A 23,710-nucleotide genomic window follows, 5' to 3' on the forward strand; every position below is an offset into this window, starting at 1 on the left:
CCATGCCCCCACTGGGGCACCAAGCAGTGCAGCTTAATGTAATGTCTAGATGACCCCTTACAACTAAAGAGGTCACAATTAGGAGTATTAGTTTTATTAGAAGCATGGCCATCTTAAGGCACCCTTTCAACCTTACCCCATACAATTATAGAGTTTATGAGGTCAATACTTTGTCTTCAGTCCATATCACTTTTTCTGGTTCATTAAAACAGGTATTAACCTCAAACTGAGTCTATAATTCTTTGGACCGACTCTGTGGTCATGTGGTAGAGCGTCCGCTCGGAGAGCGGAAGGTCCGGGGTTTGATCCCCGGCTGCGTCATACCAAAAGAAGTTCAAAGATGGTACTTGTTGTTACCCTGTCTGGCGCTCGGTATTAAGGGGCTAAAACAAGGACTGATCGGCTCGGAGTCAGTTTACTGTGTCTGAGTGGGGTATTCATGTTAAACTGCGGCATGGTATCTCAGTGAGCTAGCACTATAAATCGGCATACACGTCGCTATATAGGTGCAATAATCTTGGACGCGACGTTAAACCAAATTTCAACTCACCTATAATTGTTTCATTATATAATAAAGAGACAAAGGCAGATTCAACATATGAAACTAACGATAGGAGGTTACATTAACTGACTGGGTTCCGTCTTATGTAAGTAATAATACGAATGATGTACAGCGAGAGTGTACTAACATGCATGTACATATAAGACAACAGATGAACATAACATAAATAACATCAGTTACATTTCAGTTTCCCCAATAACCTAAGGATATAACATTTTCCACATTTGCATAATGCAAAACCTTTGCTTTATTTGGACATGGAAATGGTAGCAGTAAGTCAAACTTACGTATTTTGGTATACATGTATACAATATTTTGATTTGAGGTACATTTGTCTATTAAATCTTTTCTAATTGTTTTCTCCAAGCCCCAAATCTCCGACCCATGTACAAGTATGGACAATACTCATCTAGATGGAGCCAAATTTCCAGTCGAAGACTTCATAGTACAGGACCTGCGGATCCTTGCATAAACTAAGGGACACAACTCTGACATGCACAGCCAATTTCGGCGTCATAGACGATTGTGCCACTCGTTCCCGACTGGATAAATCCAACGCTACTTTAATTGTTTTATGAGCAGGCAAATGCACGACACACTTGACAAGTATTATTAAAAACTTTTCCAGAAAACCGAGCATTGCCTATATTCGACCATATTGCTGTACCATATTAAGTGTACAGTATGTGTTTTTTCCTGACATAGTGCAAGCCATCTGAGTGAGTGAGTGAGTGAGTGAACGAGTGAGTGAGTGAGTCCCCCTTATGGTAACCTGTGTTTAAGCTGAAGTACCCTGATTAGAGATAATACGTTAGTTTCTATTCTGAAAAGTAATATGGGCCCCATCTGACATCCGGCTGTATGAATGGACGGGACACTTACTGTAACCTAATGGCTTGAAGAGCAAATAAATCTGCCCTAGATGGGAACAATACCTCAGGCAATTCTAAACCGTGTGTCAATATAAGCTGCCACTTTAGGAAAATTGTTCACGATGTGGGTCAGCCATGTTGAAAAAAATGTTTCACCATTTTGCAAATTTTCGTTTTTAGATATCCCTGCGTCATACTATTTCACACATTTACAAATCTCTATATTTCTTAATATAACCTGCGAATGGAAAGATGTACATTACAAACAAACACATTTGTGTACCATGATAAAAGTAGTTTTATTCAAAGCACATGTTTTAAAACTAATATGTTTTAAAGTTGGTTGATGACGTGTTGTCACGAAAGTTTGAGAGAACAGGGTGTCAGTCACAACTAATAAAGACTAACAACGTCCAACAATTAAAGAAATGTTTTTCTCCTATTGGTAGTCTTGGTCACTCGTTTCATCACCAGCATTATCAGATTCAGAGTCACTTTCTTCCTCTGTGATATCGACATGGAGTCTTTCATGACTGGTTTCATGAGAACTTGAACTTTGTCTTTCATCACTTTTTGATCTGTGGTAGGATCCATGTCACTCAATCCATCTAGTATAGAACAAAGCAATGGTGCCTCTGAGAAATAGGCAGTAAATTCGAGGATAGATTTCAATGTATTGACAAACATGTCTTCCAATGCTTTTTTCAGTTTCCTATCAGTCCATGCCTCTGCTTTTGCTTGCTCTCGATACTTTTGCCGTTTAAGTTTCATGTCCTCTCGATATATATTATACACGCGAGCCCACATGCGTTGCAGGCCGACTTCTTGCCATTCATTTCCAGTTGTGTTATTGCAGTTTGGTCTCCTTTCTGGATAGGCACGTCTTCATTGTCGTCGTCGCTGCCCTCGTCATACCCCGCGCGTTTTCTTAACGACTTCCATTTTTTGTCAGGGCACCACATCCTGATATGATGCAGTAGGTCTTGCATGTTGCCTATCAAGACCCCACAATCGGTACAAGCAGTAGCCATGACGTGGGAACTTGTGTCGTTGTTAGGAGAGTCGCTTGTTTATGTCATCAAAACTTTCACTGGTGAAGTTCTCCCTTGGATGATCATTTGCCTCACGTGCTGATGTAGTGGTGAAAAAGACGTTAAAAGATGGTACTCGTTGTTACCCTGTCTGGCGCTCGGCATTAAGGGGCTAAAACAAGGACTAGTCGGCTCGAAGTCAGTATTCTGTGTCTGAGTAGGGTATTCATGTTAAACTGCGGCATGGTATCCCAGTGAGCTAGCACTATAAATCGGCATCAGTCCGGACAAAACAAGCAGCCACACAAACACACACACGTACATGCACGTCGCTATATATAAGTGCAATAATCTTGGACGCGACGTTAAACCCCATTTCACCTCACGTGCTGATGTAGTGGTGAGATGTTGGTGAGAGTGTCCATACATCTGGGTCCTACTTGGTTGAATCAGCGGTTTTACAGGTTTCACGGGTTGTGTTGACGGATTTGTCTGCTTTTTGCTCTGATAAATGAACACACTCTTTCCACAACCACTTGGCCCAACCAAGACCACATTAGAAGGAATAGAAACATTGAATGGTAGAGCAGTGTTATGTATCTGTTGAAGAGAGGGGGGGTGGAGGAAGAGGAGGGGTGTGAGGAGGAGGATGGATGTTAGGAGGAGGAGGGTGAAGGGCCTGATGCATCTATCTTCTGTGTCTCATCATATCATATCTGGAAAAGTGTTTCCTACATTCTTGACAAGATGTTGACTCCATGGTGACGACTGTAACACTGGGTCTCAGTAAGACATGTCTGCTATTTAGGGTGGTGCTGGTAGTGGTAGTGGCAGATGAACAGTTTTCTTACACAGTATGTCTGAGCATGGCATGGCATCTCAAAAAAAAATTCCACTCGGAGAGCATGGTACATCCTACTCTATGTTGCCTTACAAATGCCTTTCCCCAATATTATTACGTCTTTTCATCTTGCCCTTTATCCTCTGAAGGACAAATTGCATCGTAGATTTTACTTTTAATGTAGGTTGCCCTCGTTTTGACTTCACTTTTCTTTGTTTGGTCTTCTTCATGGTTTTTCTATGGACTTGTTTATCTTAAGGCGTCCTCCCCTCACAGCTTCTTCCGCTGAAAATTGTTTGAATAAATGTGGTTTTCAGGTTACACACAACCAAATGTTTTCCCATAGACTTCTGTAGTAACATTATATTTTTTAAAATAACTAAACATTCAACAGCTATTACCTGTACGTGTGTGCACAGTTTGGCCTTAGAACAGCAATAAAAACATAAAAAATGACAAGCTTAGCCAGCTCCTTTTCCGAGTACAGGAAGCTAAACACACCACCCCCAGTTTCGCACCAAATGTCACCTACTTGAAAATAGCTGTGGTCACATTCAGCATAAGTCATCATGTTGAAAAAGACGGTACTAAATATAGAAAAACATGGCTATTTATAATAAATGGATGGATGTACAAGACATAAAAATCTTACAGAATATCCTACCAATCACAGCCTGCAGATATCTCTCGATCTGCACTGAAGGCTACGAAAATCGCACTGTCCAAACTGATTCTGATTTGGTGTAGTAGAACCTTCATGTCTTATAGTCCATCGTCATTAGAAAACATGAGTATGTGCAAGCTGATTAAATAGTTTATACTTCAATACATGAAAGAAACATAGGACTCTATGACAACAGTTTATTGCATACAATGGGACATTCGAAATAAGGTGGCATCTTGAATACGTCCAAACTCGACGGTTAAGCTTCCTTAAGTCTTTCTCAGTCAGTACAGACATTATGGATCAACAAATATATGATAAGCAATAATCACAAAACAATCAGACAGTGATCAGAAGAGTATTTTATTCATGTAAACACTCGTTCTACTTGCAGCATGTTTACAACACATGTCTTTAACTCGTCAATCCATTTAGCTGTCTATAATTGTCCATTACGATAATCTACACAAATGTCATTGATATTGACATATGGTGAATATCGACACGTGTGTTTAAAGAGGGGTTGACTCGAGCCAGTTGAATCCACTTTTCAATCACGTGATTATCATTGACCTCAGACATGCCCATGTTAAAGAACTGATTGACTTTGTCTTGTTCAGACAAGTCACGACAAGTGTCAACTTCTTCTCCTTCTCCGTCAAACATACAACCAAAACAGAATTCAGTAGACAAACGCTTGATGATTTTATTGAGTTCCAAACTGTAACACAATGTCAGCAAGGATTCAGTGTACTGGATGACATCGACAGCTTCCACTTTATCCGTTGCAACTTCCTCAGGACGTATTTTCTTGACGATGACCCGCTTGGCTGAGTCCACATCATCATGGAACTTGGTCTTCGCAACCAGCACACACTGGCCTCTGTCTTGAAACCATGGGGGAGATTGTACAAGAACTGTTTCGTTGAGGTGATCGACTGCTCGCAACACATATTTCCACGTGTAGAAGGTGACCTTTTCAATGGTCTTTCTGTACAATGCAACAAATATTTTCTGTCATGATAATCTCTCTGACTTCCATTAATATTTTCCCTAATAAATTCTCTCCTCTCCATTTCGGTGGAAAAACAATGTTCGAGTCATGTGGAGATAGTCCAACACCCCATGCCTATCATAAGGACTAGCCTCTGCGAGAATTCTAGGACAAGAGTTGATCAGAATATCTTTTAAGTACGCAGACTGACGATATTTTGCAAGAGATGCTTTAAATTCGCACCACATCACAGCCAACACTGTCCCACTTCCATTGGTTAAACTGTCAAACACGTTTACCCAGTCGTTTCTGCTCTGCGGCTGATGAACATTTGGAAATTTCCTCGGCCGTGTCCCAATCTCCAAACGTTACTGCTTTGGTATACATGTTATATTGTTCATCACAGTTAAATTCTTTATCATCGATATAAATGACAATGGCGTAGTGTTGACTGAATAGGGGGAACTTGGAATAAAACAATACGAACCTATCTGCTATCATTGTTGCCATGATGAGACGTTCACACACACAAACGGACGTTTTCACAACTCAACTCGGCAGTTGAAAATGGAAAGGGGTGGGGGTGAAATGGGGTTTAACGTCGCGTCCAAGATTATTGTACTTATATAGCGACCTGCATGCACCTGTGTGTGTGGCTGCTTGTACTTGTCTGGACTGATGCCGATTTATAGTGCTAGCTCACCGAGATACCATGCCGCAGTTTAGCATGAATACCCTACTCAGACACAGTATACTGACTCCGAGCCGATCAGTCCTTGTTTTAGTCCCTTAATACCGAGCACCAGGCAGGGTAACAACAAGTACCATCTTTAAAGGTCTTTCGGTATGACGCGGCCGGGGATCAAACCCCGGACCTTCCGTTCTCCGGGCGGACGCTCTATCACATGACCACAGAGGCGGTCTGAAAATGGAAAGACAAACGAATGTACGCATGCATTATATCTAGAATAAGTTTTAAATTCATTGGCTGTTGATAGGAAAAAGTGAGCTGATTGGTTAGATAACCTTTTGGCATCTTGTCTATAATTAACATTTAAAATGATTGGTTCTGTTTTATTTAGGTGAAGAGAGATTGGCTACCCTTAGCAGAGAAGACACATGTCCCCATTCTTTCACGAAAGGGTGACATTTCATTTGATGACGATCATTCTACGATGTAACTGGAGGTATCTACCCCGACTACATTCCAAATAGCTAGCATTCCTAAAGAATTCCTAGGCCAAGACATTTTAACAAAGGCCGCATTCTTCACATTCTTAATATTCATGCATAATGACTCCGTTCTCATTGTGACGTCATGCATGCTATTTACACAACACTAGGCTCATGAATATTCATAGGGCGACTGTGGCATGCGGGATAGGTCCACAAAACCTACAAGGCCGTAGATAACTTTTTTTGAAAGGGGGGGGGGGGGGGGGGATTATTCCTTTCCTATTTAAGTTAACTTCCACAAGGAAAAATGTTTTCTATTTAAAAAATCCAGGGGGGCAACTGTCTGCCCCTGCCCCCCATGGCTGGCTACGGACTGACCTACTACTAACAAAGTCTATGGGATAACGACAACACTTACATCTACAGACATGACGTACGGAAAATGACGACACATGCATATGTATTGACACACCCCTTCTTGATTTTACCCCCTGCAATAAATTAGCACAGCTTCCTTGACCCCGTTCTCTGCCAGAGCAATTACCATGCGTGGTCACGTGTGGCACGTTCAGCTCTCAGCGTGTGATCCGTCAGCAGTGAAGAGACGACATGCGCCATAAGGTAAGTGTTCTCAGGGAGGGTCTCTGGCCAGTGTTGACTTTTCAATTAATGACCTCGACTTATTGCTCTGCAGCTTTTAGTTTGTTAGTCAAGTATGATCATTCCGTATTTTGGAATATGTTTTCCTATGTCAAACAGATCTCAGCAAATATTCAAACCTCGATACCTGATATTCTCATCACAAAACGGGTCGCCCTGTCGATGTGTCTAGGTTTGCCCGTGCTCGTGAGTTTCACCAAGGAGGTAAAAGTTTAAGACCTGCATCACTTCGAGCTTTGCACCCATATCAAGCGGACACGCCGTGATATAACAAATACTTTTCATAGAGGCGTTAAACTAAACCCAATCACTTACTCAACTCTTATTTTAGGGGGCTAAAGTTCGCTGTACATTAGAAACATGGTCCTCTTATCGTCAAGGTCGCCATTAGAACTAACTCATAGCGTTATAGGCCTAAACCAAGGGCTAAGTACAAAGAAACTAGCGAGACTCAAAAATAGATTATTCTACAAATCCAAAGAAACCTAACTTGCTATCATAAATTGTCTGCCCTCAGCTTCAACGTTAAAACCTTGTTTTTCATCAAGAATGATCACACATGGTGCGATCGATTATTGACATAAATAGTTGTAAAGTTGTAAAAATGGTCTGGATGTTTTAACAGTTGTAAATTGACATAAATAGTTGTAAAGACATGGTCAGAGAATAGCTCGGGGTCATTTACAGCCAATGACATCTCCCCCAGAGTGATTTGACCGAAATTAAAGATAATTGTGAAAATCCAGCACAGCAATTATTGACTAAATACAAGAAACTCTCGGGCAATGTTTGTCCAGCTGCAGTATATTCTCGCTAGTCCGGACCCCGTCAGTTCGGATGACTAGTTTGGTGAAAGTCTTCATGTTATTCCTACTTGGAGGGGACACAAGTGACCGTGCTGTCTAAGGCCCATCAGTTCGCTGTGCTGGACCGCCTCCGTGGTCTAGTGGTAGTGCGTTTGCTCGGAAAGCGGGGGATCAGGGGTTCGATCCCCGCCCGCCTCATATTTGGTTGAAAGATGGTACTTGTTGTTACCCTGCCTGGCGCTCGGCATTAAAGGGGTTGTTGCCTTTGTTATTGTTTTTTCCCCGTGAGTACCCGGATGTATAGCAGAAATCTAGACCGGTTCGCAACCTGTGTTGCGCCATTCGTTAGCGCATTAGTCACTTTAATTGATAGTAATAAGGGCGTATGGTCACATTGATCGATGCCCTGCCTGGCGTCCGTATACTGTGTCTGACTGGGGTATCCATGTTAAACTGCGGCATGATATGTCAGTGGGCTAGCTAGCACTATAAAATCTGCATTGGTCCGGACTAGTACAAGAACCCCTAGCCCATCTCCCACCCCACCCTACCCAAACCCATCCCACCCTAACCAAACCACACACACACACACACACACACACACACACACACACACACACACACACACACACACACACACACACACACACACACACACACACACACACATACACACACACACACACAATTCACCTCACCCCGCTGCGCTGTGTTGTGTTCCTTGGGTGAGCCAGAAACGCTTGATCATTGATTCGAATCCAGGTTCGCACTGATTAGCTTTTCTAGGTTTGTCAGCGCCATACCCGTGGTCGTGGGTTCACCAAAGTGGTAAATGTATACATGACCTGCATCAAGCCGACACGATGTAAAATAACTGAAATACTGTTCAAATCGACGTTATCCCTAACTCACTCCATTATTACTAAACTGTAGGGGCGGTGGGGTAGCCTAATGGATAAAGAGTAAAATTGCTGGAATATAGCTAAAAGCGGCGTAAAACCATACTCACTCACTCACTCACTCACTAAACTGATCTTACATTTCCTCTACGAAAAGGGGCAGTGGGGTAGCCAAGTGGTTAGAGCGTTCGCTCGTCACGCCGAACACCCGGGTTTGATTCCCGACATGGGTACAATGTGTGAAGCCCATTTCTGGTGTCCTCCGCCGTGATATTGCTGGAATATTGCTAAAAGCGGCGTAAAACCATACTCACTCACTCACTCACTCACTCCTCTACGAATTATTGGTGTACTGACTTGTTGCTTATGAAGCCGCCTCATCTGTTTCATATTTAGAGTAGAGAATTCAGTCAAATTAAGAGTGACTATTCCCAAGACTATGACAAAAGGGAAGACTTCAACCTTCCAGTTGTTATCTTTCCTTGTATGTCGAACACTGCTCCAGCAGCTCCAGCCTTTGGTGTCTGTCTTTCACATCTCTTGAGTTATAATCGAGCATGCTCTTTCTACGAAGAATTCAAAACTTGTTTCAACAGGGTTGCAATAAACATTCAAGGCTTCAAAGGCTTACATCTATAGTCTCTGAAATGAGCATATTTTACAGATAAAACAGTTGTTTAATAATAACAGAGACCATATAATAGATAATTATTATATGGCCTCTGATAATAATTATGAAATAAGAAAAAAGAGCCCAGGGACTCTTCATTTTCAGATACTGCAGTGATCTAGACTTGCCAAATATTATAGACTTGCATGGGCTGTATTGGCTATATTTGTATCAGGGTCTGTATGACAGACTAAAGGCCTCAGTAAATCCTTGGTTGACATGTGGAGGATCAGAGTGCATATGTATGGTCTCTGTTGGAATATTTCCGAAATTTGGAAATGACAAAAATTAGGCTCGATGTAAATCCTTATTTTGACTTGTAACAAGTGTTCCGTACTTTTTCAGGTGAAAAATTGACGTGACATTTTCAGGTGATGATTGCATTGTGATGGGTGCCACCGGTAGGGCCAGATGCGCTCACCTTTTCGCGAATGGTATCATATCACTATTTGATAGTTATTCATATACAGATAGTCTTATGATGTAGTCAGAGTCTAACAGTGGACTTTGCTTTTAGCTGAGATTTCTTATGGTTAAGGAAATTGTCGTTTTTATATAAATATATAATGTGAGACTTTAGGTCCTTCCAGATTAAATGATCATGTATAACAAAAGCCCAAATCGGATTCAAGTAATTCGTAAATTCATATCACCGAGCCCCTGGTCGGATTTAGCTCAATAACATTCAACGCTCTTTTACCAGTACCTCAAACGTCACAAGCAAATGTAAGATAACGGTGCTTTACATTTTTATCGGCTAACAAATGCGCTTCCCCTGAATAGAGTTATCTACCTTTGATTTGGCACATGGGATTTTCTTCGAAGCCAAAGGCGATATGATATTTTAGAAAACTATTCCAGAAAGTGATGAAAAAATATGACAAGACATCAAACATTTAACAGTTCGAGGAAGGTGAATATCGGATATCCGCGAAAAGAGGCCAGGCCTCGAGCTGAAGCCGATGCCTCACCAGCTTCTCACACGACTCGATGGGAAAGTTCGACACACTACGATAACAAGATCATTCCTAATTGCTTTAAACTTGTACCAATATGATAATTTACCGTTAATATCTATAGCTTGGAACGTTATACACTAAACATAGACGCGCCTATCGTTGTTCGATGTGTATATCAGTGTTCACTCGAGCAATTGTGACTGCTAAATAAATGCCATTTTGTTTGTCTAATAAATCATAAACAAACCACTTTTTCCATAAAACACTTAATGAAATTCATATAACTTATCGCAAAAATGGCAAATGAAAAGCTTAATTTGAAAAACAAACATCATACGAATATGCATTCGAAAAGATCTGAACACTTCATGTATACATGGTATAAATTATATCAATAAATAATTTTTGGGAATCCACCTGAACATGTAACAAGTATTGAACTATGCGCAGATAATAAGCATAAAATTCTGTGAATTGAAAATATATACTTACATTGAATGGATAGGTTATGAATGTGAGAAAATGTTATGACCCCAAAATGAGAGTAATTACTTTTGTGACAAGCATGATCAGTTTATTCTCAAATGTGAAACAGTATCATTAAAAAAAAAAATGAAAATATAAACTGATTTAACATGATGATCCTGGCAGGATTGAACCATGATGACAGAGCTTCTTTTGTCTGTTTTAAGTCATATGTTAGCATGTTGAGAAAGCCATCCTGTTTTCAATCATATGGTGTCCGGGATATCTTTCAGTTTACAAATGGTTGTCAGCAGATGAAACTATAGATTTTTGATAATCACTACTGGTACTCCTGACAGCTAAGGGACAGTTTCAAAGTGCTAGGGATTTCTACTGATATTATTGGAACCTTAGACTAACATCGAGTCTCTGAAATGAACATATCGTACAGAAAGAAACAGTTGTTCAGTTATCTTAATAAAAATATAAGAAAAGGGAGCCCAGTGAGTAATCATTTTCAGATGATACTGCAGTAATCTAGACTTGCCAAACATTATAGACTTGCATGGGCTGTATTTGATATATATTTGTATCAGGGTCTGTAAGACAGACTATTGAAACCTTAGCCATTAGGAATTTTGGTTGGGACTCTAGGGGTAGTTTCTCACAGTGTTTGTTTTATGTTGTAGACATAGCGGAGGTCCAAGATGTTGCGTCAAGGTCTGCGTAACTGCATCCGACAGTTCTGTTCCAATGGGTCCGAGAAAACACCCCCAGCTGGGTCGTTCCGGTCGCCCTGGAAGATTTTGAAGGAAGAGTTCCAGGCTGTGCAGCAGGGTCAGCCCCTCCCCACTGAGCTGCCTGTCCCCCGGGAGGTGGACATCCTGGTGGTGGGAGGGGGGCTGATCGGATCAGCTGTCGCCTACTGGGTCAAACAGAGGCATCCCAAGGGAGTCAGCCTCATGGTGTTGGAGAAAGATATGAGCGTAGAAATTATATTTGTTTGACTTTTTCACCTTCTCACCCTGGCCTGTCAAGTGAGGACAGAGCTCCAGATAAGCCGTGAATTTGTGGAAAATATGCAAACTAAATCACCATTATCCAATTACCTTTGAGCTGCTTGCATACAAATACGCATGAAGAAATTCAGCAACCCAATAGTATAATATATTAACAGTGTGTGATTACTCATAGCTTATTCAGCTTGCATACACGTCTTTACAAAAAAAAACATTTCTGACTGAATGCAGGCATCATGATTAGATGAACTCTACTGCTTCAGACCCATGAAGATCAGGGTTAGAATAGGTCTTCAGCAACTTATGCTTGCTGTAAAAGGCGACTGTGCTTGTCATAAGAGGCAACTAACGGGATCGGGGGGTCAGGCAGCTGACTGGGTGGATGCATGTCAACGATCCCAATTGCGTGGATCGATGCTCATGATATTAATTACTGGATTGTTTGGTCCAGACTCGATTATTTCCAGACCGCCATCATATATCTGGAATATTGCTGAGTGCGGCGTTAAACAACAAACCTACCTACCTACCTACTGTTTCAATAATGTGCAGTTGTGCAACACTTTCTTATTGTAACTCAGCCATGTATGACTGTTATTGGCTTATATAGATAGCTATGAGATAAATCCCAAAGAACAAAGCATGGTTGTTTTCATGATAAAACATTGTTCTATCATGACGCCATTTGTGGAGATTCGAACAAGTGCTCGCAACTTGATGACGTCGTATATTGGATGACGTTATTTTTGAGAGGGAAATGTAAAGTGAGCTGTTCCTGGGCTAGATGTAGCTGGGCAATGCAGATAAACGCTATGGCCAAACATTCACTTCCAAAAGTGGGAGACATATGATAATCTGTGTTGAGAGAAAAAGTACAGATAATCGACTGGGAAAGACCCCTGTTCATGAAATGTACTTGTTCGACATTGCCGTGGTCGGATTCTATTCAGGGAGTCATCATTAATTAAATACGGGTAATTATTTTGTAAAGCGTGTACTTTTAACTAACATCCTTAAAGAGGCTGAACGTAATATTGATATCTCATATAAGAAATAAACAACTGCGCCCCTCATGGTTTATTCTCCCTGCAGTGTTTTGTTCCTACTCTTCATTTAATTCTTAAATTTGACATGCGTCTCACTCTGGGTACACACAAACGGATGCTCATCAGTTAAACAGCATAGAAGTAGAATTGTTTTTAAAAAAAGTCTACTCATCGGTTTACAAAACACAATAGACTAGACCCACAAGAGTAAACATATACTGAATACTCAAAGAGAACTATCTATTCCAAATGTGGATAAGATGTGAGTATACTCAGCGGCTCAAAACATTATCTGGAGCCCTGGAAGACATTTCAAAGCCAACTAACCCCAACTCCCACACTAACCTAGGGCTGGCATTGGTGGACATTTAAAGAGGTAGGCTGAAACTATTCACACTGCAATATCAACTATTCGTACCGTGACATTCTACTATTCGTACCAAGGCCATGATATGGTACTCTGTATGCTTCATTTCGTATCAGGTCTGGTGAAGATTCCAGGTTAGAATTAGTCTTCAGCTACCCATGCTTGTTGGAAGCGGTGACTAACAGGATCAGGTGGTCAGGCTCGCTAACTTAGTGGATGCATTAATGTATCCCAATTGCGTAGATCATTGCTCATGATGTCAATCACTTGATTGTCTGGTCCAGATTTGATCATTTGCAGACCGCCCTCATACAGCTGGAATATTGCTAAGTGCGGCGTTAAACAACAAACAAACACTTTGTATCAGTACATATTATCTCACAGTTGCTTTAATCATAAGCATATTATATGTTTTCAAACATGAATGATGAACATGTTGTGTGGCTTCATCTTATGATCAGGGATGAGAATTTTCCACTGAATTCAGCAGGTTTCGTTACATGATGGGTCACTTTTGTGATACATGCCATTACAATATACACACAAATCATATAGTCCCCTAGACCCCTGGATAACTTTCAGTGTGTTTGGACAAAAAAAATAAAACTTTCTCATCTATGAAGGCATTATTCGGTCATATAATTGTCATCTATACAAAATGTCTAAATGTTCATTTGACATAAAAAGAAGAATCTGGAAATTATGTCGGCTTCAGGTGAATACTCAGCATCAAGGGTCAGTGACAGCCCTTTACTAAAACACACATCTCTTTCACAATCCTTGCCTCTCCATCCTTCCCTGTTCCATCCTTCCACTCCCTCACTCACTCCAACCCACTCCCATATATAGCTTTGTATTTGGCTGCAATTGTTTGATTGTGTGATTAACATTTTTATTGCTAACAGATTAACATGGAAATAAGCATGATAGAAACAAATTTGAATTATTTACATAGTTTTTCATTTATGTTTTGATTAACAGGATTAAAATGCCACATTTTTAATGTAACTTCAGTCTTATATTGATAAAATAAAGATTTTTTGTTGTTGACAAAATACATGAAATACTCTGTATTCTGGGAACAGTACATATATTAATATTTTTTAATGTTATTCACAACATAATTATATATTTTTTACATGCACTTGCAAATGTAGACATTAATATTAGGTTGCTTTTTTAAATATTAGGTTGTACTTGTGCATGTGTTGTATAACTAAATCGAGCTTTGTTACATATCCACTCCAACTTTGCCTGACTTGTTTGTGAGTGGCAGAGCACATTCACCTGTGTTTGTGGTTTATTACAGTACACCCGGGCATCGAGCACCCTGTCAGCAGGTGGTCTCAGACATCAGTTCTCAATGTCGGAGAATGTGGAGCTGTCTATGTTCTGCACCGATTTCCTCCAGAACATCAAGGAACATCTCAGTGTTCTTGGTGAGCATCAACACTGTTACGTCACAGCTCTAGATTAGCTTTTGGTTATATGGGTACGTAACCCATGGGTTTGATTTTTATTGGGTGTCAACAACTTTTAGTTTGTATTCAATTTTTTTACCCACGTTTCTTTACATTTGGGTATTTTAGCTTCTAAACCTGTTTCATAACAAACCCTGAATATTACCGATTGTATACACATATAACTGTACCGAATGTAACTGTCAGTAAATGAAATCGCAATCAGCTGATACACAATCGTTATATTTAACATTTGTTGTTTCTAAAGCATTTGTTTTATATCAATGGTGTTTTTATAGTTTTTGTTGCATATTTGATGCATATTTTATGCAGATATGCATATTTTATGCAGATATGCAGCTTATCTACTGCTTTGTTATGTAGGATCGTCAGGGGGGTTTGCCTTATTAGGTTTTAAATATGACTAAAGACGGACACTGCTGGGACCCAATAAGAGTATCTATTTACATGGACTCACATAAAGCTGTCTTGGCGCCAAGAACATCATAACTCTCATACATTAACATGTTTAATGTAGACATAAAATAGTATTTTTCTATGATTTCTTAGTTTAAGTAAAACTGCACCCTTTCCTGTCATCCAGTTTCTATTACGATCCTACTGGTTGAATGTTTGTGAGCATTCCTCTGGACTATTTCCACTGTTTATATATTAACTGGTTGAATGTTTGTGAGTATGTGTCTGGACTATCCCCTGTGTATAAGTTACCTGGTTGAATGTTTGTGAGTATGTGTCTGGACTATTTCCTCTGTGTATAAGTTACCTGGTTGAATGTTTGTGAGTGTGTGTCTGCACTACTTCCTCTGTGTATGAGTTACCTGGTTGAATGTTTGTGAGTATGTGTCTGCACTATTTCCTCTGTGTATAAGTTACCTGGTTGAATGTTTGTGAGTATGTGTCTGGACTATCCTCTGTGTATAAGTTACCTGGTTGAATGTTTGTGAGTATGTGTCTGGACTATCCTCTGTGTATAAGTTACCTGGTTGAATGTTAGTGAGTATGTGTCTGGACTATCCTCTGGGTGTAAGTTACCTGGTTGAATGTTTGTGAGTATGTGTCTGGACTATCCTCTGGGTGTAAGTTACCTGGTTGAATGTTTGTGAGTATGTGTCTGGACTATCCTCTGTGTATAAGTTACCTGGTTGAATGTTTGTGAATATGTGTCTGGACTATCCTCTGTGTATAAGTTACCTGGTTGAATGTTTGTGAGTATGTGTCTGGACTATCCTCTGTGTATAAGTTACTTGGTTGAATGTTTGTGAGTATGTGTCTGGACTATCCTCTGTGTATAAGATACCTGGTTGAATGTTTGAGTATTTATCCAGACAATGTGCTCTCTCAATGTTACATATATATATATGTGTGTGTTCTGCAGACCAGGACCCTCCCAGTGTCCCCTTCAACCATCAAGGCTATCTGTTCCTGGTCCCTCCTCACAAGGTGGAACAGTGTCTCAAAAACCATGCCTTACAGACGTAAGTGTTGCCCAAACAGATCCCACCATGGGTGTGGAAGCAAGGCCTGAAGAAAAGTATGCATGGTGCCAACCCTAACTATTTTCAGTGGTACTCGCTGTTCATGACAGAACATAGAGTGCACGTGAACATATATACCACACACTGCGAACTGAAGTTTCCAACATGGCTGTGCACAGTGTGTGAAGTAGCATCAAAATATTGCCAAGTTAGCCTTAAAAAGTTACAAGCCAGTTTCAAATGTCATAAGCCATGGACTATGTTTAGTGAGTGAGTGAGTATGGTTTTACCAGCTTTTAGCAATTTTCCAGCAATATCACGGCAGTGGACACCAGAATTGGGCTTCACACACTATACCCATGTTGAGAATCGAACCTGGGTCTTCGGCGTGACAAGCGACCGCTTTAACTACTAGGCTCCCCGACCGCCCCCTATGTTTAAAGAAATTTCTTTTCTCAACCTGTTTAAAGAAATTTCTTTTCTCAACCTGTCTTTTACCATGTCAGGGTGGCCATGTTGATACTTAGTGTGGCCTGTGTTCAGTGAGCCATGCACCCCATGGGGATTGTGGGTTGGTTGTCCTCAACCTATGCTGGTCATTTGAGCCGACTTAATGGATCCGGTGGTCAGGTTCAGTGTAACTTGGTTGACAGCTTGTCATCGTATCGATGGCTTGGACTGTTGCTCACAACATCAATCACTGGAAATTGGTCCAGACACCAGTACTGACAGGTGCCTGTCATGGAGGTGGAATATTACCTAGTGCAGCATTCAAGAACAAACACACAATGACTTGTGTCAGGGTGGTCGTCAGAGTTCGAAATAATTTACTGCCTGCCAGCCTGCCCGTGGCTGGTAACTTTTCTGTCAGGCGGCATGAAATTTTCCTCCACCTGCCCAACTGTCTGGCAGATAATTTTAAGACAACTTACATTTGTTTGATCATAACTCCTTGTAGATTCTATTGTGATTGTTTTGCATTATTTCAACTGAATCAAGATGCGATGTGTCTCTTATTTGTCGTGATTTTTCAATATTAATAATGTCTGTATGTGGGCAGGTAACTTTGAAGATGGGCAGGCAAACATTTATGGGTCACCTGACTGTCTGTCTTGTTGGGTTTTCAAATTATTTCAAACACTGGTGGTCGTGGGTGTTTATACATTTTGCCAATCTGTTTTCAGGGAGCTGGGAGCCAAGATAGAGCTGTTAACCCGTGATAGGCTGAAGGAAAAGTTCCCCTGGCTGAACCTCGACGGAGTTGAACTCGGAACTTACGGTCAGTGTGTGAGCAATGATTCTTGGGGACACAAGGATTTGTAATCAGCCATGGCTGAGAGATGATCTTCAGAGTTGTCTCCCTTCCAAGCACTATTCGTTTTCACAATATGTTTCTCCCTTGCCCAAATATAAACACATTAAATATTTCTTCATGAAAGTTTTTATGTACATCAGGCAAGTGCTGAACTGGTGCCTTTTGTTAACCAGGAATTTGGACAATGGATCTGGTGGTTGATCTGTGACTTGGCTGATTGTACCCTGATAGTGACATTGCTCCCAGTGTGATGTGGGGACACGGGTGGCCCAGTCGTCTAAGGCACTGCGATTCGCTGTGCAAAGTTGCGTCTCTTTGGCACGCCAGAAACCTATGGTTGTGGGTTCGAATCCCGGTTCGCCCCGATTATGTTTCTAGGTTTGTCAGCACCATACCCGTGCTCGTGGGTTTCACCGAAGTGGTAAACGTCTGAGACCTGCATCACTTCGGGCTTTCCTCCCACATTAAGCTGACACGCCGTGATATAACTGTAATAATGTTAAAAGCGGTGTTAAACCCAACTCGCTCACTCACACCCAGTGTGATGTTATTAACAAGCAAAGAAACAGAGAACCTTACAGCACTTCAGGAATTGTTTAATTTTGTACCATTTTGTTATGGAATCATATTCAGAATTTTGAAATTATTTTAAGTCACAATCAATCAAATGACTTCGGGCTTCCCTCCCACATCAAGCTGACATGCCGTTTTATAACTGGGATATAAAGCGTCACTCACTCACTCTCACTCACTCACTCACTCACTCACTCACTCACTCACTCACTCACTCACTCACTCACTCACTCACTCACTCACTCACTCACTCACTCACACACTCACTCACTCACTCACTCACTCTTTCACTGTCAGGCCATGTGTTGCAGGTTTGGAGGGAGAGGGCTGGTTTGACCCCTACTGTCTGCTCCAGGCCTTCAGGCAGAAAAACCAGAGTCTCGGGGTCCGCTACGTGACGGGGGAGCTCACCGAGTTTGATTTCCGGGAAGAGAGAAGTATGATGGGGTCCGAGTCCAACACACACAAAATACTCGACTCTGCTGTTGTAAGTTGTAATTTGAATAATGAGTTGTTCAATGAAGTGACGATAGATTCACAGATATTTCGAGGGGTCTTTTTATTTTAGATTTGTTCCAGTCTGCAATAACATCTTAGAATCTTACGTCTGAGTGATCCTCCACAGATACTGAATCTACTTTAGACCATGATTTTGGTGATAACAGCTTCACAGCAAATTTATGTATGGGGTTTTTAATCTAATAAACATGTGTTGCAGGACTATGCTTGTCGTAAGAGGCGACTAATGGGATCAGGTGGTCAGACTCGCTGACTTGGTTGATGCATGTCATAGTATCCTAATTGGATTGATGCTTTGATGTCAATCGCTGGATTGTCTAGTCCAGACTCGATTATTTACAGACAGTCGTCATACAGCTGAAATATTGCAAACCAAACCTAATGTTTACCAAAGGTGACAAAGGTGGCCCTGTCGTCTAAGGCGCCGTCGTCTACGGAGTTGCGTCCCTTGGGCACACCAGATTGTGGGTTAGAATCCAGGTTTGCCCTGATTATGTTTCTAGGTTTGTCAGCACCATACATGTGCTTGTGGGTTTCACGCAAGCACGCACGCACGCAAGCACGCACACACACACACTATATTTACAAAAACAAATTATCCAAAAAGTTCTTTTCTGATCCTGTGACATCATGTTACTGAATGCACAGGGCACTTAGCAGCAGTCAAGCACATTGATAAATATCTCTACATGTTACTACAACTGTACACATTTGTTCTTCAATTGTAATGTAAACCCCTGGGGCACCTGTATTTGTATGTCGTCCTTCCTCTCCAGCATACAGAAAAACACGACCCCACCCTACTTGTTGGCCAGTCCAGTCAGTCAGATAAATATTTAACTTTTCAGATCAAAGGCAAGGATGGAAAGACGTATGAGACAAGGTTTGCCGTCGTCATCAACTGCGCTGGAGCCTGGGCGGGCGATGTTGCTAGGAAGGCAATGATTGGTCTTGGCCCTGGAGACCTTGCAACACCACTTCCTGTTGAACCCCGGTAGGTGTCCTGGTGACCTTGTAACGCCACTTCCTGTTGAACCCCGGTAGGTGTCCTGTTGACCTTGTAACACCAGTTCCTGTTGAACCCCGGTAGGTGTCCTGTTGACCTTGTAACACCAGTTCCTGTTGAACCCCGGTAGGTGTCCTAGTGACCTTGTAACACCACTTACTGTTGAACCCCGGTAGGTGTCCTGTTGACCTTGTAACACCAGTTCCTGTTGAACCCCGGTAGGTGTCCCAATGACCTTGTAACACCACTTCCTGTTGAACCCCAGTAGGTGTCCTGGTGACCTTGTAACACCACTTTCTGTTGAACCCAGGTAGGTGTTCTGGTGACTTTATAACACCACTTCCTGTTGAACCCCAGTAGGTGTCCTGGTGACCTTGTAACACCACTTCCTGTTGAACCCCAGTCGGTGCTGGTCCTCGTGACCTTGTAACACCACTTCCTGTTGAACCCCAGTTGGTGCTGGTTCTGGTGACCTTGTAACAACACTTTCTGTTGAACCCCGGTAGGTGTCCTGGTGACTTTGTAACAACACTTCCTGTTGAACCCCAGTTGGTGCTGGTCCTGGTGACCTTGTAACACCAGTGGATGATGGTCCTGGAGACTGGTCACAGTTGTTTGATGATGCACCAGACAGTACAACATATCAAAGTTCTAATGAATGTATCTCCTAAGAACTCTCAGTTCAGTATTTAACAAACCAAACCAAACATGTTTGCCCGAATTCTGTACACCGCCTACTTATCTCAAACGCGTTTTGTGAGTTGGTTCAACTTATCCTGGATTTCCAGTAATGCAGCACAGGATTTCACTCGTTCATTAACCTGGAATCAACAGCCAGTCACAATAACTCTTCTGACTGAGTGTTCGGCATCTAGATCCACATTCAAAACTGTGTCCTTGTATAGGCAAGCCCTTGATAAATGTATCAAATCAGAAGACTTTTATTGATGAATTTTAAGTGGAAAAAAGTTTTCCTTAATTGTATTGGGGATGGAAATCCTCCGCTCACCAGGTTCTGTACTGAAGGAGGAACACAAAGGTGAATACAGGCGCCTTTTTTAATCTTGAAAGAACAGAGTAAAGATTGGATGACCTTTTACCGTTATTTGGACTGGGCTTAAAATGAAGCTATCTTCAAGCTATGGTGGCATGGGGTCCAGGGTATCTGCCATGCTTCTCGTAAGTGGCAACTAACAGGATCAGATGGTCAGACTTGGTGACTTGGCTGATGCATGTCGTTGTTTCCCAGTTGCATGGATCGATGCTCATGATGTCAATCACTGTATTGTCTGGTCCAGACTCGGTTATTTACAGACCGCCGTCATAAAGCTGCAATATTGATGAGTGTGGCATTAAACAACAAACAAACAAACAAATCATATTAGAATGGTGATTCAAAACACTGGATATTCAAGGATGGCTTTTACATTGATCATGCTTTTGTTGTAGGAAGCGCTTCGTCTATGCCATCCATTGTCCAGATGGGCCTGGAGTGGCATCACCAATGACCATTGACTCCACCTTAACCTACTACAGACAAGATGGCTACGGGGGCCATTATATCTGTGGCTGCTCCCCAACAGAGGTCAGTACTCCAGGGAGGCAGGGTGGGGGATGGGGACGGGTGTGGCAGAGTAATGGATCGTGGATAGATTGGGGGTGGGTGAGGCAGGGTGGTGGATAGATTGGGGGTGGGTGAGGCGGGGTGGTGGATAGATTGGGGGTGGGTGAGGCAGGGTGGTGGATAGATTGGGGGTGGGTGAGGCAGGGTGGTGGATAGATTGGGTTAGGGTGGGGCAGGGTGTAGGATAGATTGGGTTAGGTTGAGGCAGGGTGGTGAATAGTTTGGGGTTGGGTGAGGCAGGGTGGTGGATAGATTGGGTTAGGGTGAGGCAGGGTGGTTGATAGATTGGGGGTGGGTGAGGCAGGGTGGTGGATAGATTGGGGGTGGGTGAGGCAGGGTGGTGGATAGATTGAAATGGGTGATGTAAGGTGGTGGATGGGTGGGACAGAGTGGTGAATGGGTGGGACAGTGGTGAATGGGTGGGACAGAGGGGTGAATGGGTGGGACAGAGGGGTGAATGGGTGGGACAGAGTGGTGGATGGGTGGACAGAGTGGTGGATGGGTGGACAGAGTGGTGAATGGGTGGGACAGTGGTGAATGGGTGGGACAGAGTGGTGAATGGGTGGGACAGTGGTGAATGGGTGGGACAGAGGGGTGAATGGGTGGGACAGAGTGGTGAATGGGTGGGACAGTGGTGAATGGGTGGACAGAGTGGTGAATGGGTGGGACAGAGTGGTGAATGGGTGGGACAGAGGGGTGAATGGGTGGGACAGAGTGGTGAATGGGCATAATCTGGAGGGATGGGTGTCTCCAGGGTGGAGGATGGGTGGTAGACACCACACCCACCCATGTGATACAGGTTAACAAGACAGTCTGTGCTTCTACATTCCAGGAGAACGAGCCATGCACAGACGATCTCGAGGTCAACTATGACTACTTCCACGACAATGTATGGCCATCGCTGGCAAGCAGGGTGCCCAAGTTTGAATGTCTCAAGGTAGGGCACCCAGAAAAGTCTGGCCAGGAAGCAGCTCTCACTAATTATTCATTTTTCACTTCAGTAATGAATTATATCTTCATTTTAGTGAACATTCATGTCCTCTTTTTGTTTCAGTTAAAAAGTGCCTGGGCAGGTTTCTATGACTACAACACATTCGACCAGAATCTGATTATAGGAAATCACCCGTATCATCGCAACATGATCTTCGCCAATGGTCTCAGTGGCCACGGCGTGCAGCACGCTACCGGCGTCGGCCGGGCTGTCATGGAACTCATTATCGATAACGATTTCAAAACTATTGACTTGAGTAGATTAGGTTTTGAGAGACTGATATATAAGACGCCTGTATTTGAACAATGTATCGTGTAACATTGGGAACTTGGGAACAAGAATGTTTTAATAGGTGTGGGTGATAATATAAATGTTGCCCATTTACTACAATCTTTGTAAATGTTCTTGTAAATGAGTGATTGAGGACATTTTAATGTAGATAAGGTCACTAATTGTAAAGTTGATTAATTCAGCTTTTTTATTTGTGAAAGATGTAATAATGAACGGGTTTGGACGTGACTTGTCACTTGCAACAATAAGTTCCACCTCTTATTTGCAACAATTAGGAGCATTCCTCATTTCACTGCCAGATGGTTTGTTTGTTGTGAAGGAAGATAGTTGAATCTCTGAGTCATCGTCAGGCTGTTGTGTTTCTGGATCCATGATACAGACAGATGTCCTCCCGTTACTGGCACCAACGGTCACCATCAGGCTGTTGTATGGCTGGATCCATGATATGGACAGATGTCCTCCTGCTACCGGCACCACGGGTCACCATCAGGCTGTTGTATGGCTGGATCCATGATATGGACAGATGTCCTCCTGCTACCGGCGCCAAGGGTCATCATCAGGCTGTTGTGTGGCTAGATCCATGATACGGACAGATGTCCTCCTGCTACCAGCGCCAAGGGTCATCATCAGGCTGTTGTGTGGCTAGATCCATGATACGGACAGATGTCCTCCTGCTACCAGCGCCAAGGGTCATCATCAGGCTGTTGTGTGGCTAGATCCATGATATGGACAGATGTCCCTTGCTACCGGCGCCAAGGGTCACCATCAGGCTCTTGTTTGGCTGGATCCAAGATAAGGACAGATTTCCTCCGACTACCACATCAAGGGTCATTGTCAGATGCATATTTTGCCTAGTGGCTTAAGGCACTGGAAATTGCTGTGGAGAGTTCTTTCCCTTAGTTATGCTAGGATGTGCTTCTTTTATGTTCAAATCTTTACACAACACAGCTTTGGATCCGTGGTTGTCATGGTTCCTCATGGTTTTCACAAAAGTGGTAAATATCTACAACATCGTCACATAATAAGATGACAGGCTTTGATATAACTGAAAACAAAAATGTTTAAGGCAGCATTAAACTAAAGTCATAAACTAAGGTTTGAGGACACATTCAAGTATCATTACCATGCTGTCCTTGCCGACATGTCCTTGAATATCCAGTAGATGTACTCAGTAGTTCTCTGTGTGTCTGTAGTCAGTGCTAGATTACAGCTGTTGATTAAGCAAAGAGTTGACTGTAACTAACCTGTCTCTAATCCCAGAGTCAATAATTGATGGTAATGTTCAGATGCAAGTTAAAATGTCAGGGCATTGTTGATATTTTATTGTCTTGGAGTGTGTTTGATCTGAGTATTGCTTGTAGTGTGTGTTCATAATGATATGTACAAAACTTTGTTTGAAATAAA

General features: G+C 42.2%; 1 protein-coding gene across 2 annotated transcripts; it reads left to right on the forward strand.

Annotated features, from left to right (window-relative positions):
* The first annotated feature begins 9,970 nt into the window (after nucleotides 1-9,970).
* On the forward strand, nucleotides 9,971-23,710 carry LOC139459546 (FAD-dependent oxidoreductase domain-containing protein 1-like). 2 transcript variants are annotated; one of them, XM_071241081.1, is made up of 10 exons: nucleotides 9,971-10,088; nucleotides 11,289-11,585; nucleotides 14,341-14,470; nucleotides 15,888-15,987; nucleotides 17,172-17,266; nucleotides 18,187-18,362; nucleotides 19,243-19,388; nucleotides 20,850-20,985; nucleotides 21,857-21,961; nucleotides 22,079-23,710. In XM_071241081.1, exons 2-10 carry the CDS (start codon nucleotides 11,307-11,309, stop codon nucleotides 22,331-22,333), a joined length of 1,422 nt encoding a protein of 473 aa, XP_071097182.1. In that variant the 5' UTR covers nucleotides 9,971-10,088; nucleotides 11,289-11,306; the 3' UTR covers nucleotides 22,334-23,710. The 2 variants fall into 2 exon arrangements, with proteins under 2 accessions (XP_071097182.1, XP_071097183.1); XM_071241082.1 differs by having other exon boundaries at nucleotides 11,289-11,577; nucleotides 14,339-14,470.

This window comes from Haliotis cracherodii, unplaced genomic scaffold (genome assembly GCF_022045235.1).
Source record: "Haliotis cracherodii isolate W230 unplaced genomic scaffold, xgHalCrac1.p SCAF_13, whole genome shotgun sequence".
NCBI lineage: Eukaryota > Metazoa > Mollusca > Gastropoda > Lepetellida > Haliotidae > Haliotis > Haliotis cracherodii.